Raw genomic sequence first — 14,641 nt, 5'->3', positions numbered from 1 at the left:
AAACCTTGTAATAAATACGGTAAATAACAACAAGGGGTTTGCTTCCTTTGATCATATCATATCTAGAGGTAGCAATATTTAGAGTTAAAGCTTTTAGAATATTTGGATCATTCAAAGCAAGTGGTAAGTCAGGAAAGCAATCAAAGTAAACAGGACCATTGGACAAAGAGGATTGAATCATACCAAGAATGCTAGTTTCAAATTGATTATGTCTAGCATCTCTTAAGCACAGAAGAATAGAAGCATTAATTCCTAATCTTGTTAATGGTTTAACAGCGATCTGGAAATATCCAATATGAAGAAACTTATAACCTTTTGACAAGAATTCCTGTATGGATTTCTTAGTGAAAAGATGATATTTTTCTTGAATATTGGAGACTTCACAAGTTTGTTCAACAGTTTTGACTTTGAATTCTGAATTAAAACTAATATTAGACTTAAACCAACTTGTTTGGTAAATAGAACTGGGTTGAATACGTGGAATTGTCTATTGATTCCAGTTGACAGAAGAATCAGTTTCTTCAACTGAGAAATCTTCTTCATTAATGATATCAGGGGGTTCAATCCTGGAACTAGAACTAATAGTTAAATTAGATCTATACATTTTACTTATTTTGTTCTAGAACAAACAGTGCCTCACACCTCAGAAGTCTCAAGTACTCTCAAAACTAATCTCACCCTGGCGTCCAAATGCCCTACGCTCACCTAGCAACGGGTCTTACAAGACAGTAGGTCTCTTGACGAGTCTGTGGATAACTAGACAGAGTAGGAGCTCGGTCTTTGGTTTGTAGAACAACAAAATAGGTGAAATGAGAAGAAGTAATTACGAACTATCAATTTAGTCTGGGGATAACTAGACAGAGTAGGAGCTCGGTCTTTGGTTTGTAGAACAACAAAACAGGTGAAATGAGAAGAAGTAATTACGAACTATCAATTACCAGGAGTCGAAAAGATGGCTCTGATACCAAAAAGAAACCCAATTTCTATCCAAACTTCAAAACCTGTTTCACAATCTATTGAAAAACCTTTGATTATTTTACCAGAGAAAAGGCCAATCTTTGACCCTAAAACAAAATAGGCCTAGACTCTTGAGAAAATCGACCAAATGCTCAAAAAGATTAAGATTGAAAAATCTTCCTCTAGTAAGACTGAAAAACATTCCACTAATGCTTTAACCTATAAGGAGGAAGAAGACGGTTTTTTTCAAACCACAGATGAAGATTCATCCGAAACCGACTCTTTAACTGTGAAAAACATTGATTTACTTGAAAAAAATTTTCAAGGAAATGATTTACAAGTTGCTGGTCTTGAATCCAAACCCAATCCAATGAGTTTTACTAGAAACTGGTATTCTAAACCAACCTCCCCTAATTTACAATTCGAAGAAAAAATCTTTCAATCCTAGTCTTCTTATTCAGCTGATAAAACTTACGAATGAAATATTGATGGTATGTCTGAACAAGAAATACTAAATACCATGAGTAAAATATCTCTAGTTGCAAATACTTATATTAATAATAATATTAGAGAACCTGATATTGTTGTTATTTTAACTACTGGTTTTACTGGAATGATCCGTAATTGGTGGGATAAACACCTCCTATCGGAGACCAGAGAAGCAATCCAACATGCCGTAAAAAAGGATGACAATGGACTTCCTGTTTTTGATCCTTCTATTAACTGTACTCCTTTTGATGGTGTTAATACCTTAATCTATACTATTATTAAGCATTTTATTGGTACTCCTTCTAATATTACAAATCGTGTTTCTGATTATTTGAATAATTTGCGATGCCGTCAGATGTCTGACTACAGATGGTATCAAGATGTTTTTACCTCCAGAATAATGCTTCGTGACGACAGTCAGAAGCCGTACTGGAAAGAAAAATTCATCAATGATTTACCCCATCTTTTTGCTCTCAAAGTCAAAGATGAATTTACTGATATCTTAGGATTTCTTAATTACGATAATTTCACTTATGGTGATATTTTCAGTGTAATTAAGAAGTTTGGTATTAGTATGTGCAATGATCAACGGATGCTTCATCAACAGTTAAAAAATAGTAAGAAAGCCAAATACGAAATGGGAACATTTTGTGAACAATTTGCCTTCCTCCTATTGCTCCTTCTAGACGAAAGCCCAAACAATTTAAATAGTTTTCCAAAACTCGTGGCGGTTACAAGAGAAAACTCCGTGATGATTTTTACAAAAAATCACCTAACAAAAAATCTTTTCCTAAAAAGAAGAACTTTCAAAATACTTCAAAAGGAAAGTGTTTCAATTGTGGGAAGAAGGGACATTTGCTGATAAATGCACCCAGAAACCTAACAAGCTCAAAAATAAGCTTAATGCATTGAATATTAGTGTCATTGATCAAGAAGAGTTATTCCAACTCTTGGAAATGAAAGCTTCTTCCTCTGATATGAATGAGTTCAGCTCTAGTGATTTAGAGTATCACTCAGAATTTGGATCCTCTGATTCTCCCACTATTAAGTTTGGTTGTAACTGTACTGATTCTTGTTGTAAACCTACAGGAAAAATAATTAATGTTTTATCCAAAGGTGAAGAACAAGAAAATATTTTATTAACTATGATTTCACAAATTCAAGATTCAGAGCTTAAACAAGAATACCTTCTTAAGCTCAAGAAGACACTGACTCATCCTGAATCAGAGCCTCCTAAACAAAGGATCAATTTTCAAGAAACTTTAGAAAGGTTTCAGAAGAAAAAACCTAAAGAAGTTTCCACCCATGATTTACAAAAATGAAGTTAATCTTATCAAAAAAGAGATTGTTGGACTCAAAACTGAGATCAATAAACTCAAGGATTCAAATTCAGTTTTACAGCAAGAGCTTTTATGTGTTAAAATTGACAAACATTTCGATCATGATATCCCTTCTGACGATGAGCAACCTTCTAGTTCTGAGAAAGCTAAAGAGAAATCTTCAGAAAATCAGATTGCTTTAATCCATTATTCTATTCCCTCTAAGAGGTTTTCAAAGGTTAACATTGTTATTGCTCATGATTTTAAATTCTCTGTTATTGTCATGATTGACTCCGGGTCGGACATGAATTGTATCCAAGAAGGATTGGTTCCCAGTAGATATTATGAAAAATCTACTGAAATATTATCAGCAGCAAACGGTTCTAGGATGAAGATCAATTATGAGCTAAGTAATGCTCATGTTTGCCAAGATAATGTTTGTTTTAAAATTCCCTCTATTTTAGTCCGAAACATATTTGATAAAGTCATTTTAGGAATTCCTTTTATTTCTTCTTTGTATCCTTTCATTTCTGACAAGGATGGTATCACTACTGATCCTTTTGGACAGAAAGTGAAATTTACATTTACTTCAAAATTTGAAATCGACATTGATAAAAGTCTGAAATCTTTACTTTCAGCAAAGAATTAGCATTTAAATTCCCTCCAACAAGAAATCAAATACAAAAAGATCTCTGAACATTTGTCTAATCCTTTACTTCAATAAAAAATTGCTGACTTTAATCAACGATTAATCTCTGATGTTTGTTTTGATCTTCCTAATGCCTTTTGGCATAAGAAAAAACATGTTGTTTCCCTTCCTTATGTTAAAGATTTCTCTGAAAAAAATATTCCCGCTAAAACTCGTCCTATTCAGATGAATAGTGAAATTTTAGAATTTTGTAAACAAGAAATCAAAGACTTGCTTGCTAAAAATATTATTAGATCTAGTAAGTCTCCTTGATCTTATGCTGCTATCTATGTCCAGAAAAATGCAGAAATAGAGAGAGGGACTCCCCGCCTAGTAATCAATTACAAGCATCTGAACAAAGTCTTAGAATGGATCAGGTATTCCATCTCCAACAAAAATGACTTGATTCAGAGATTGAGTAATGCCTTAGTCTTCTCCAAATTTGACTTTAAATCAGGGTTTCGGCAAATCCACATCCGTGAGTCAGATAGATACAAAACTGCTTTCACTACTCCCCTTGGTCACTATGAGTGGAATGTGATGCCCTTTGGCTTAAAAAATGCCCCAATAAGGATGATGAAGATACTTCAACTTTGTCTCCTACAGCTTTAGATATGACTGCTTCCATTGCTCTTCTACCTAGTTAGCTTTGTGTTATTAACAGAAATTATTTTGAAATAGATTTAATTTTTCTGTTCAAAGATTATAATTCAAAAGAAAACCGTGATAAGAGAAAAACTTATCATATGACTTTTTCTGAACTTGAAAAAACACGTGTTAAACGCAAATGGAAAGAAACTATGCATGCCAATCAAAAACATATTCTTTTTTTTTTATTTCCTCGAAAATCACTATGTTTCAAAAAATACTCTGAACATTTTAAAAATTGATTTTGTCAAGAAAGAAGGAAGGACTATAGTTAAGTCTAGTCATCGTCCTTCAGAGACAATTGTTATTTCTTATTTAGATGTTGATTTAACTACGTCACCATTTAAAGCGTCCAACGTAAAGTCTAATGATTAGGAGATTAACACAGTCTTGTCTGAGACAAAAAAGATTATTCAACAAAATAATTTTTTCAATACTTATCTCTAAACCATAGGACAACAACGAGATAGAATTGAAAAATAAATAGAAAACCCAATTTCTATTCAAACTTCGTCTGTAATTAATTCTTAGGAGAGGGTACTGCAGATCAAGAGGACGACCCAACGGATTCTCCATTCGATTTGATTAACAACTTATTTTGCCTTATTAATACTGGTACTCGACTGGTATTGGCTTAGTCATACGCTAGCCACAAATGTTAAGTTAATGCACTTGATTGGATTAAGTGAGCAAAATCTGCATAAATATTTTGTCGGGTCCACGTGGTGCCCACCAAATGTCCTGACCACCACTAATCTCTCTGCAGTCTTTGAACTTTACCAACCATGAACCGAGGCTTCCACGAAACGAAGCGCACCTGCTCCGTCTTCACGACTTGAAAGGCATCAACCCCTCTGGAAGTCTTGTTGACCATAAACAACCCGCGGATCATCCTGCTAGCTCATGATGTCCAGTAGCCATTGTTGCAGGCGAGCAGCAGTACTCTTAGCAGGCCAGCCGGCCTATCATCTGTAAGCTGAAATTCTGTCCTAATTCATTTGTGTCTAATTCAATTGATTGCCATTAACGTACGTACGGGATCAAGAATATGGTGGCTGAATGAATAATATGGTCATCCATATCTTGATCTGTATTTAACTCTCTCTCTCAATTATATATATTATGAGGATCGATGGCTTTGTGTGGTATGCATTCACCTTATCATAATCGAGATTATCATGTTCCGCGGACTCTTGACTCTTACCCTGTGAATTATTGCTTGAGATTATGTTGAGTTGACATTTATTATTCATGTATTTAATTGCTCTATGCAGGTTTGAGATCTAAGTTGTGAGCAGCTGCTGCTTATAATAATATTTCCTGATCATAAATCATAAGTCCGGTAAGATATTTGGGGTCAGGTATGCAAGTTTTGATCATTTTTTGAGTTTCAGTACTCTTTTCTTCTAAATAAAATAAAATTAATAGGTTCACATGATAATTTAATTTCATTCGAGAGCCTACCGAATTTTTGTACCGAGTAGTGCAAATTATTATTTTTTTCCTTTTTTTTAATAGTATTTTTTAAACCCTTTTAATTTTTTTAAAATTATAAATTTATTTAAAAACATAAAAAAAATGTCGGTGAACACTTATATATATATATATATATATAACATAAGGTGACGTGGGGCGCTCTTTATCTTTTTGAGTGCTTCTGTCTCCATTTGACGAACCCTTGAACATCAAAGCTAAAATCCTAAAGATTTGAACTAGAATCATTTTTGTAAAACGCTTCCACTTTTTCTGAATTTAGAACAATTCAAATTGGGTGTACAACTAGAATCTAAACCTCAAGAACCATTTTTTTAATAATATGCCGGTTTGAATGTTATGTTGAGTTTAGTTGAGATAAAAGTTGAAAATTAAATAAAATATTATTAAAATATTATTTTTTAATATTATTATTATTATTATTTTGAGATTTAAAAAAATTGAATTGTTTATTATATTTTGTGTTGAAAATTGAAAAAGTTATAATGATTAGATGAGATGAATTGAGAATCCAAACGCAGCCTAATTTTTGAAACCCACGACCAACTTGTCTCATAATTTTCGTATCTGACTCATACTCTGCATCCACAATGATCACGATGGCTATCATGACCAACTTATTCTGCACATAACTATCACAATTCACTTATCCTATGAGCATCACGAGTGACTTAAACTACAACATTAGCCATAATCGGCTTATCCTGCGGTCTTATACCGCCACAATTATTCTATCTCATGGTCACTTCTAAATTGTTGCCCTCATTTTCTAACATTTTGGGTAGTTTGGGTCATTTCTTGTCAATGAAATGATCATAGGAACTTTGTCAATGAATTTCAACTTCTTTTCATCATCAATGAACTATGTACACAATATGGCTTACTCTCACTAAGCAAAATATGCCCGCAATTATTCTAATTTGCTTGTACCATTTAGAATAAAACACTTTTTGCTTAAGATAATTGGAGACGTAACACCTTTAGTTATAAGAATCTGCTTAACTTGATTGCAAAATTCTTAGTTTCGACTCTGTCTTGCACATTATTTCCTTTACCAAGATTTAGAACACGAAATTCCTTTTAAAAATGCAAAAATTTAAACCCCTCTTTTTCTACCTACTCTTATAGAAATTCAGTGATACTTGAACAGAGCACAACATATCCAAATATCATACCATTTTCTTGTCATTTGATTATATCCAACTTTGACCCCAACAAATATTTTCGTTTACAATTTGTATTGACTCAAGAATTCTATAACGACGGAAAAATGTAGATTTAATTATTTATTATTTTTCCTCTTCTTGAAGTTTTTGCATTTTTATTTTTTTTACTTTTGCCGTGAATATTTAATATAAAACAAACTAATATATTATGCTCTCATCTCATTTTTTTTATATAGAAAAATAAAGTAAGTGCTCGTACTACCTGCAAATTGCAATCAAGGTAACTGTTTGAAGAGAATTATGTTATTTAGGCTTCGTTTAGATAATGAAAGTATTTTTATATCATCTCATTATTACAATTTTTTTTAAATTTTCACACAAATATAATAAATAATTTAACTTTTCAAATCTTAAAATAATAATAATAAATAATAATCTAATAATATTTTATTCAACTTTTATTTCAATTTATCTCATCTCAACTCATTATTCAAATAGTACCTTAATATACATCACTTTCATCTTATTTTTATTATTATATTGTGTTGATGTGGTATCTATCTATCAACTATTAACTACTCTTATTTTTTAAAAAAATAATAAATTTAATTCCTAATTGATAATGTCATATCTAGTGAGATAGATTGGATTAAAATAAAGATGTAATATACAATATTTGTAATTTGGAGGGTCATATTGAAAATCTTGATACTCATATTGCTAACATGTAAATAAGCCCCGGATAATACTTTGTCATGTGCCTCCAAATTTTTGTGGAAATGGTCCCGGTCGCTTGTGGATTTGCCCGCGGTGAGAATGAGTGGTTTTCAAAATAGACAATGTTTTAGATATAAAAGAAATTTATAAATTAACGTATGGTATGGTATGTCATATTATAAAATATTTAATTTATTATAAAATAGATTTAACAATAAAACTTATTTTATTTTAATTATAATATGTATTATTTTTTTAAATATTTATTATTATATCTGTAAAGAAGCATGCGAAAGTGGAGAACACAATCGACCAAATCAAAAGGAAATGTCCAAAATGTGATCGAAACCCCACCCTTTCCTGATGGATAGGCAGTCAAACCAAGACGAGTGAATTCTGAGATGGTGGGGTCGGCAAAGCTTGGCTAGTAAGTAATAAGTTGATGCCTCACTCGGAAGTTTCCATGATCAACCCAAAAGCAAAACAATGTTCGGTGCTAAAGAGAACATTTTCAATTAAAATAACTTTAATTATCAACATATTTTAATTTTATTATTACAGTAATAAAAAATAACCCATTTTTGCCAAACTCAAAAGATTTTCCGCAACATATTATTTTTTAAATCCTAATAAAAATATCTCTATTTTTTTTTCTTCTCAATATAAACCTTTTTTTTCATTATTTTTTTATTTTTATTTTTTATTTTTTTATTATTATTTTTATTTTTATAATTTTCCACGACATATTAATGGCCAATCCAAAACTCGCTTTCCCCTGTGGCTGCAGAGCGGCTTCTTAAGTAAGCTGAAGGCCATGACCTGTTGACCTGTCCCAGACTCTCGAGTCATTGGAATGCTGCTATAATAAATCAAAGCTATCTATACTTCTTTCTCGTTTCTGTTACAATTGCTGTGTTTATTCTTTCTCATCCTTCTCTGGGTTGTCTATTGCCTTCCATTTTTATTTTAATTTTTGTATTAAAAATTTGGAAGTTCAAAGAGTTTGCGAGCACGACAATAAGGGAAATGGAATCAATAGTGGGATACAGATTCCACCCAACCGATGAAGAGCTCGTCGACCATTATCTCAAGCTCAAAAGACTCGGCAAGGATGTCCATGCCATTGCTGAAGTCGATGTCTGCAAGTGGGAACCTTCAGAATTACCCGGTACGTATCTTGCATTTCTTTTTCTCGCTAAGATCAACAACAGATAGTGTCTATTCAGTTTCCAAACAACTGGTCCTTCAAATATGTTGATTTCGTTCGATTCAAAATTGCTAGTACAGTACGTGCATATTTGTTGGAACTTCTGTAATCAAAGGTCTTGTTCATGTTTGTGCAGGGTTTTCGGTGATCAAGTCAGATGACCAAGTATGGTTCTTTTTCTGTCGCCGTGAATTGAAGTCCTCGAGCAGTCGCCGGATGAACAGGGCGACCAAATCCGGATATTGGAAAGCCACCGGTAGGGATAGGAAAATCAGGGCCAAAGGCACCAACAAGGTGATTGGTACAAAGAAGACTCTGGTGTACCACATAGGTCGTGTGCCTAGTGGGAAGAGGACCAGCTGGGTTATGCACGAGTATCACTCAACCAGCATTCATCCTTACCAGGTTGGTGGCCATTTCAGGCACTTTTATTGAGCTGTATTAAGATTAGGGTAAACATACATTCCCACAACCCCCGCGAGCTCCCGAAACCCCCACCCCCCCCCCCCCGCCCCCGGGGGCGGCTTTTTCCTTTTTGTTTAACGTATTTTGATAGGCTGGAACTAAGTAGCAATGTTATAGTTTATGTTGTCTATAATCTCCAGTCCCTCATGTTCTGCTACTCTCCATCTAGACTACACCCTTTATACTAAAGAGTGAGGCAATCTGACCCGCCCTCAAGTAATTGTGTCCTCAAATTTGCACTTTAAATGACTCATTAATAATGCCTTAGCATCTGCCCTTGGAGTAAGGCTGCCTGATCTGCCCTTAGAGTAACTGTGTATTAGAATTGTGCCTCAATTGACTAATAATGATGGATAGTTTTTTCAATTTAATATATTACCCTACCCACCAAAAATTAAAAAAAAAAAAAAATAGAAAGCCTTAGATCTTTGTTTTAGGTGTTGTGTGTGTGATATAGTACAAATCAACTACCACAATTTTTTTTTTTTTTAATAGGAACTACCCCAATTTTTTTTTCTGGTAGAGCTGTGTCCTGTGCACATGTATGCAACTAGAAATATGCTCTATTAATTTATTACAGAGTTTCCTTGTTTCATGACGACGATTTTTTCTATTTACCGATCTTATTCCTGCACTTGGTTTTGGGAAAATTCTAGAGTTCAAGAGCTTCTTTGCCAACTTGTTCTCAAATTACTTTTTTTTTCATCCTTATTTTTCGCAAGAGATTGTGAATTTTTTTTATAATTTGTAACAGCTAACCTTCTTTTAAAACGGAAAAGTAAATCCGTACAAATAGATGCCTATTGATTCAACCTAAATAGTCATTGATGTGATTAGAAGACCTTTAGCTATGCTTCTGATTTTAATGATTCACACTTTATTGTCTTTTGCTTTTACGGACTCCTGTTATTTACCACCACGAAGTAATTTGATTTGTTCTCCAATGTGCGTAGAAGGACTTTGTTCTCTGTCGCTTAAAGAAAAAACCAGATGTGAAGACTGATGTCTCAACTTGTCATGAAGTTGAAGCAAGCAGCTATACTGCCTCTGATTTTGAAAGTCAAGCTCCAGATGATTCAATTTTCGAGGTAAGGAGCATGTGGTATATAGATTTCCATATCAAATTTAACATGGGGACCATGAGAAGCATATTTGGTGCTTATATTTACTTGCTTATGATTCTTATTCTTGCTTAATGTTTATATTCAGCCAGGAGCAGACGAGGAATTATTCATTCAGTTTCAGCCAACTCTTTCGGTAGAGGATTTTGACATTGATTCCCCACTGCAGTTGCCAGTATCCAATATACAAGGATCCTCTTTCATCGATCCTGTATTTCCCTACAGCAATAACAATGAATTGAATTTGACGCAATTGCAGTCTGACAGAGATGATGAACAAGAAGAGTATAACACACAATTCTCCAATTCCCTTCTTGTTGACCCGGATGAAAACCCCCAGGAAGAAATAAGGCACTTCCGTGACATCAGGTCACCGGAGTCATTACAAAAGGTGTACATAGTTGATGGTGGACCAAGCAGTGACACAGACACTGACACTGCCCAAGCACGGGTAATCTCTAATTACTGATGAACCACAAATCTTATCTCTATAGGAGAATATTACCAGTATCATTGAAGCAGTATGCATGGCATATTAGTAAATGTTTTTGGAGATATTTCCTATAGTTTCTTGTTTGATATCATGATGAAATAAAAATTTTCAGCTCTGTAGGCGTTTTGCATTCATTAATGACCTCATAGTTGGCTGTATATTACAGCGTGTCCTTTCAATGGGAACTTCAAGCTTGTTTGATGGGGTGAAACATCGATCTGAAATAGTAAATCCATCCTTAGCTATTCATGATGCTCTTGTGAACGCGTTTCGTCCTTCAATCAATTGCATTACGAGAGTCAGGCCAAAATCTCCTCCAAAAGTAAGAGCCTCCACACCTCAACATCAGCATAGATTGCGCCAGTTTGCTGGACAAAGAGTTGCACATGGAAGAGTCAAGTTGCAGTATAACAATTCGCACAGAATAGTATCCCATGACAAGGTGAGAGAATCAAGGCTATGTATGGTTTACTCATTTTTCAAAATAAAATTTCAACTTCAATCCAAACAGCTTTCAAGCACAGAAAAATTTCAATTTCAACTTTTCAAACTTTTCATCCAAACTATTTGTCTCGATTCTGGTGGAAAGTAAAAAATGCAAAAACCAAAACAACTTTTATAAAGACCAAAACAAAAACTAGAATAAAAAAATAATATTCAACAGCCCTCTCTATCCACTTTGATAAACCCCAATACAAAATATATTTAAAACAAATATATTTATATTTTTCCATCTCTTTTCACAAAACCGGGTAAACAATACATCTCAAAGAATTATTAACATCCTCACAATTTATCTTGACCAAATATAGCCTTGAGTTGCAGCATAGACGAAGTGACAGAAAAGCCTGTCTCTGCTGAGATGTTCTTAAATTGAAGCAAAATGTATGTTTCAAGATATCTGTATGTTATTTCGCTTCAAATCTATCTGTTCTCCTATTGCAGGCCAAAGATGCTTTAAGAGACAGTATTACAGCTAGTCTGCCTGAGAAGGAAACATCCATTATGGACTCTGACAAAGAGCAGAAAATGGCTCAATGCACCAGTACAAATAAGAGTTTCAAGTCAACAACATTGGATTCAGCTGGGAGTGATCGGAAGGGTTATTTCATTTTCATGGAGGCATCTCAACAAAGCCATGTATCTAGTCCGCCCTCCCTATATCTGTTCAAACTACTGTTTGGTTTATTTTTATTCCTGATTTTTATTCGGGAGGTGGTGGTGTATGGGATGTGATGCTAAACTTACTCCCTGGCCCCCAAAAAAATAAAAAACAGGCATGTTATTGTGATGTGATGAAACCTTTATACACTAGTATAAGTGATGCTTTCAGCGTTGTGCTTTTGAAGCGAAGGCATAGAGGTTTTCTTGCTCTCTTTTTCATTGTATAGTTTCAGGAGCCTTGTATGCTATTTTTGAGGGATTTGCAGGAGACTCAAATGTGTTTTGCCATTTTTCTTGAGGTGATTGTTCTGGTCTCTTCCTTTTTCTTGGCTGATTCTGTTTCTATAGGGAAGAAAAGCAAGCTTTCCCAACGATGGAAGGATAGAGTCAACTCAAGTCTACTAATCCTTTTTAAGTGACAAAAGACATGGCAAAATTTGGAGGCAGTTTATTAGTAGGAAGTCAAACCATACGTTATGAATGCTCCTTTTGAGCTAGGTTCCTAAGGTGCAGTGATGTGCTGGTAGTTGTTATATGCTGTTATAAGCAGCAGTAGGAAGAAGAATTAAGAGAAGGAAGTCTGGAAGCAAGGAAGCAACGACTGTGAAGAACTGGAGCAGTTAAGGCACGTGATAGCACATGATTCATTAAGTAGATAGAATTACAATTGTAGCCTTAAAGTGATAACTAAATGTACAAGAATGCCCTCCCCTCTATAACAGAATTAACATCCTGTTGTGTATAAAAAGGAGTCGAGCTCCTGATGTAATACATTGAGAAAGCAAATAGAATGCATTTTTGGAGGAACTGATCCCTCGAAGATCAGATATTCAGTCAATATTCTTGAGTAGCTGTAACAATTGGTATCAGAGCCAGGTTCAATTTTCTGGAAATTTTTTTTTCAAATGGCAGAAGGAACTCGTTATAAAGAATTGGAGAAGATGGTGGTTGGTTTGCTACAGAGCCAAGATCAGCAAGGGAAGAGTCTTGAAGATCACCAAGGTGCATTAGAATCCTTGAATTCGAAGTTGGATATGCTGCTGGAGGCTGTGACTGCTAATGGGGGCAGGTTGGGTCATCAGAATTCAGGGGGCAGACCAGATGGAGCAAATCCAGAACAAAGAGGTATGCAGTTTCGTGCTATTAAGATAGACTTTCCAAAGTTTGATGGGGATAATCCTATTGGGTGGGTTTATAAAGCAAATCATTATTTTGCTTTGTATCCTATGCCGGATGGACAAAAGATTTGGATGGCATCTTTGTATATGGAAGGAATTGCTTTAATTTGGTTCCAAGGTGCTGAAGAAACTGGACTTTTTGTTTCTTGGAATGCTTTTGTTGATGCCTTACAATTGAGATTTGGGAATTCATCATATGATGATCCTATGGAAGCTTTGAAACGTTTAAAACAAACTTCTATAGTTACTGTATACAAAACTCAGTTTGAAGAAATCTCTAATAGGTTGACAAGATTGTCTGAAGATTATAAATTGAGCTTGTTTTTAAGTGGATTAAGGGATGAAATAAGATTACCTGTGAGGATGCTGCATCCTCAGTCTCTTAATTCAGCTTTTGGTCTTGCTAAGATGCAAGAAGAGTACATCCACAGTATTCGTGGTAACTTTAGAGGGGGGAATTATCAAAATTCCTTTGCACCATTTTCTGTTGGAGGAAATGGATTTACTAATAATTTTACAAGGAAAGAAAACACTCTTGTAGAAAAGAATAACAGTTTCAAACCCTCTTTGCCAATACAAAAAGTTACCCCAACCGAAATGAAGGAAAGAAGAGATAAAGGGTTGTGTTATTTCTGTGATGAGAAATGGAACCCCAGTCATAAATGTGAGAGGAAAAAGGCTAGGTTCTTTGTCATGGAAGGGATGGAGTTATTTCGAGATGATGACAAGCAAGATTGTGAGATGATAGGAAATCAGGATGTGGATAAGATTCTGATTCCACAAGGTGAAGTTCCTGAGATATCTCTTAATGCTATAGCAGGGTATTTGAGTCCAAGAACTATGAGAATTCATGGTAAAGTTCAGGACTGTCCTGTTGTAATTCTTGTAGACACAGGTAGCACACACAATTTTCTTGATCCCATGATTGCTGGAAAAGTGGGGTTAGGAATTAATATTGTTGAGCAGGTGGAAGTACGTGTAGCTAATGGAGAGAAGATGAGAAGTGAAGGGTTGATAGAACAGATGCAGTTTCAGATGCAAGGCAATCAGTTTAACACTGATTTTTTCTTATTGCCTCTTGGTGGTTGTGATGTTGTAGTAGGAATGCAGTGGTTGAGAACCTTGGGTCCTGTATTATGGGACTTTAATGGTTTAACTATGTCTTTCCAGCACAACAACAAGACAGTGACAATTAGAGGCATGAATGCTACTAAACCTGAATTGGTTGAGGATATTCAGATTTGTCAGTTGACTACAATTGAAAGAAAAGGAATGCTGTTACAGTTAGTTCAGCTACAACAGCCTGTTAGCAAAGAACCGATAGATAGTGAAGTTGAGGAGGTCTTAAAAAAGTTTGCTGTAGTTTTTGATGAACCGAAGGGCTTACCTCCAAAAAGAAGCCATGATCACAAGATTTATCTTAAAGAGGGTACAATGCCTATTTCTGTTAGGCCATATAGGTATCCCTTTGTACAAAAGGCTGAGATTGAAAAGATAGTTAAGGAATTGCTTGAAGCTGGAGTTATAAGATACAG

At 34.6% G+C, this 14,641-nt stretch overlaps 1 protein-coding gene across 8 annotated transcripts; it reads left to right on the top strand.

Annotated features, from left to right (window-relative positions):
• The first annotated feature begins 4,849 nt into the window (after nucleotides 1-4,849).
• LOC122300094 (NAC domain-containing protein 62-like) lies at nucleotides 4,850-12,226 on the top strand. Of its 8 annotated transcripts, none has more exons than XM_043110495.1 (8): nucleotides 4,850-5,072; nucleotides 5,376-5,443; nucleotides 8,472-8,646; nucleotides 8,822-9,090; nucleotides 10,104-10,238; nucleotides 10,348-10,722; nucleotides 10,931-11,206; nucleotides 11,710-12,226. In XM_043110495.1, exons 3-8 carry the CDS (start codon nucleotides 8,505-8,507, stop codon nucleotides 11,998-12,000), a joined length of 1,488 nt encoding a protein of 495 aa, XP_042966429.1. In that variant the 5' UTR covers nucleotides 4,850-5,072; nucleotides 5,376-5,443; nucleotides 8,472-8,504; the 3' UTR covers nucleotides 12,001-12,226. The 8 variants fall into 8 exon arrangements, with proteins under 8 accessions (XP_042966429.1, XP_042966428.1, XP_042966425.1 ...); XM_043110494.1 differs by having other exon boundaries at nucleotides 8,449-8,646; XM_043110491.1 differs by having other exon boundaries at nucleotides 5,376-5,462.
• The last annotated feature ends 2,415 nt before the right edge of the window (nucleotides 12,227-14,641 follow it).

The sequence above is a fragment of the Carya illinoinensis genome, chromosome 2, assembly GCF_018687715.1.
Source record: "Carya illinoinensis cultivar Pawnee chromosome 2, C.illinoinensisPawnee_v1, whole genome shotgun sequence".
Classification (NCBI taxonomy): Eukaryota; Viridiplantae; Streptophyta; class Magnoliopsida; order Fagales; family Juglandaceae; genus Carya; species Carya illinoinensis.
This window is presented reverse-complemented; position numbering and strand designations above follow the sequence as displayed.

Bases quoted from the DNA above. Each gene is read 5' to 3' on its own strand.
- LOC122300094 (XM_043110495.1), top strand. From the start codon at position 8,505: ATGGAATCAATAGTGGGATACAGATTCCACCCAACCGATGAAGAGCTC. The intron at 10,239-10,347 runs GTAAGGAGCATG...TTCTTGCTTAAT, and splicing joins CAGATGATTCAATTTTCGAG to GTTTATATTCAGCCAGGAGC. The intron at 11,207-11,709 runs GTGAGAGAATCA...CTCCTATTGCAG, and splicing joins GAATAGTATCCCATGACAAG to GCCAAAGATGCTTTAAGAGA.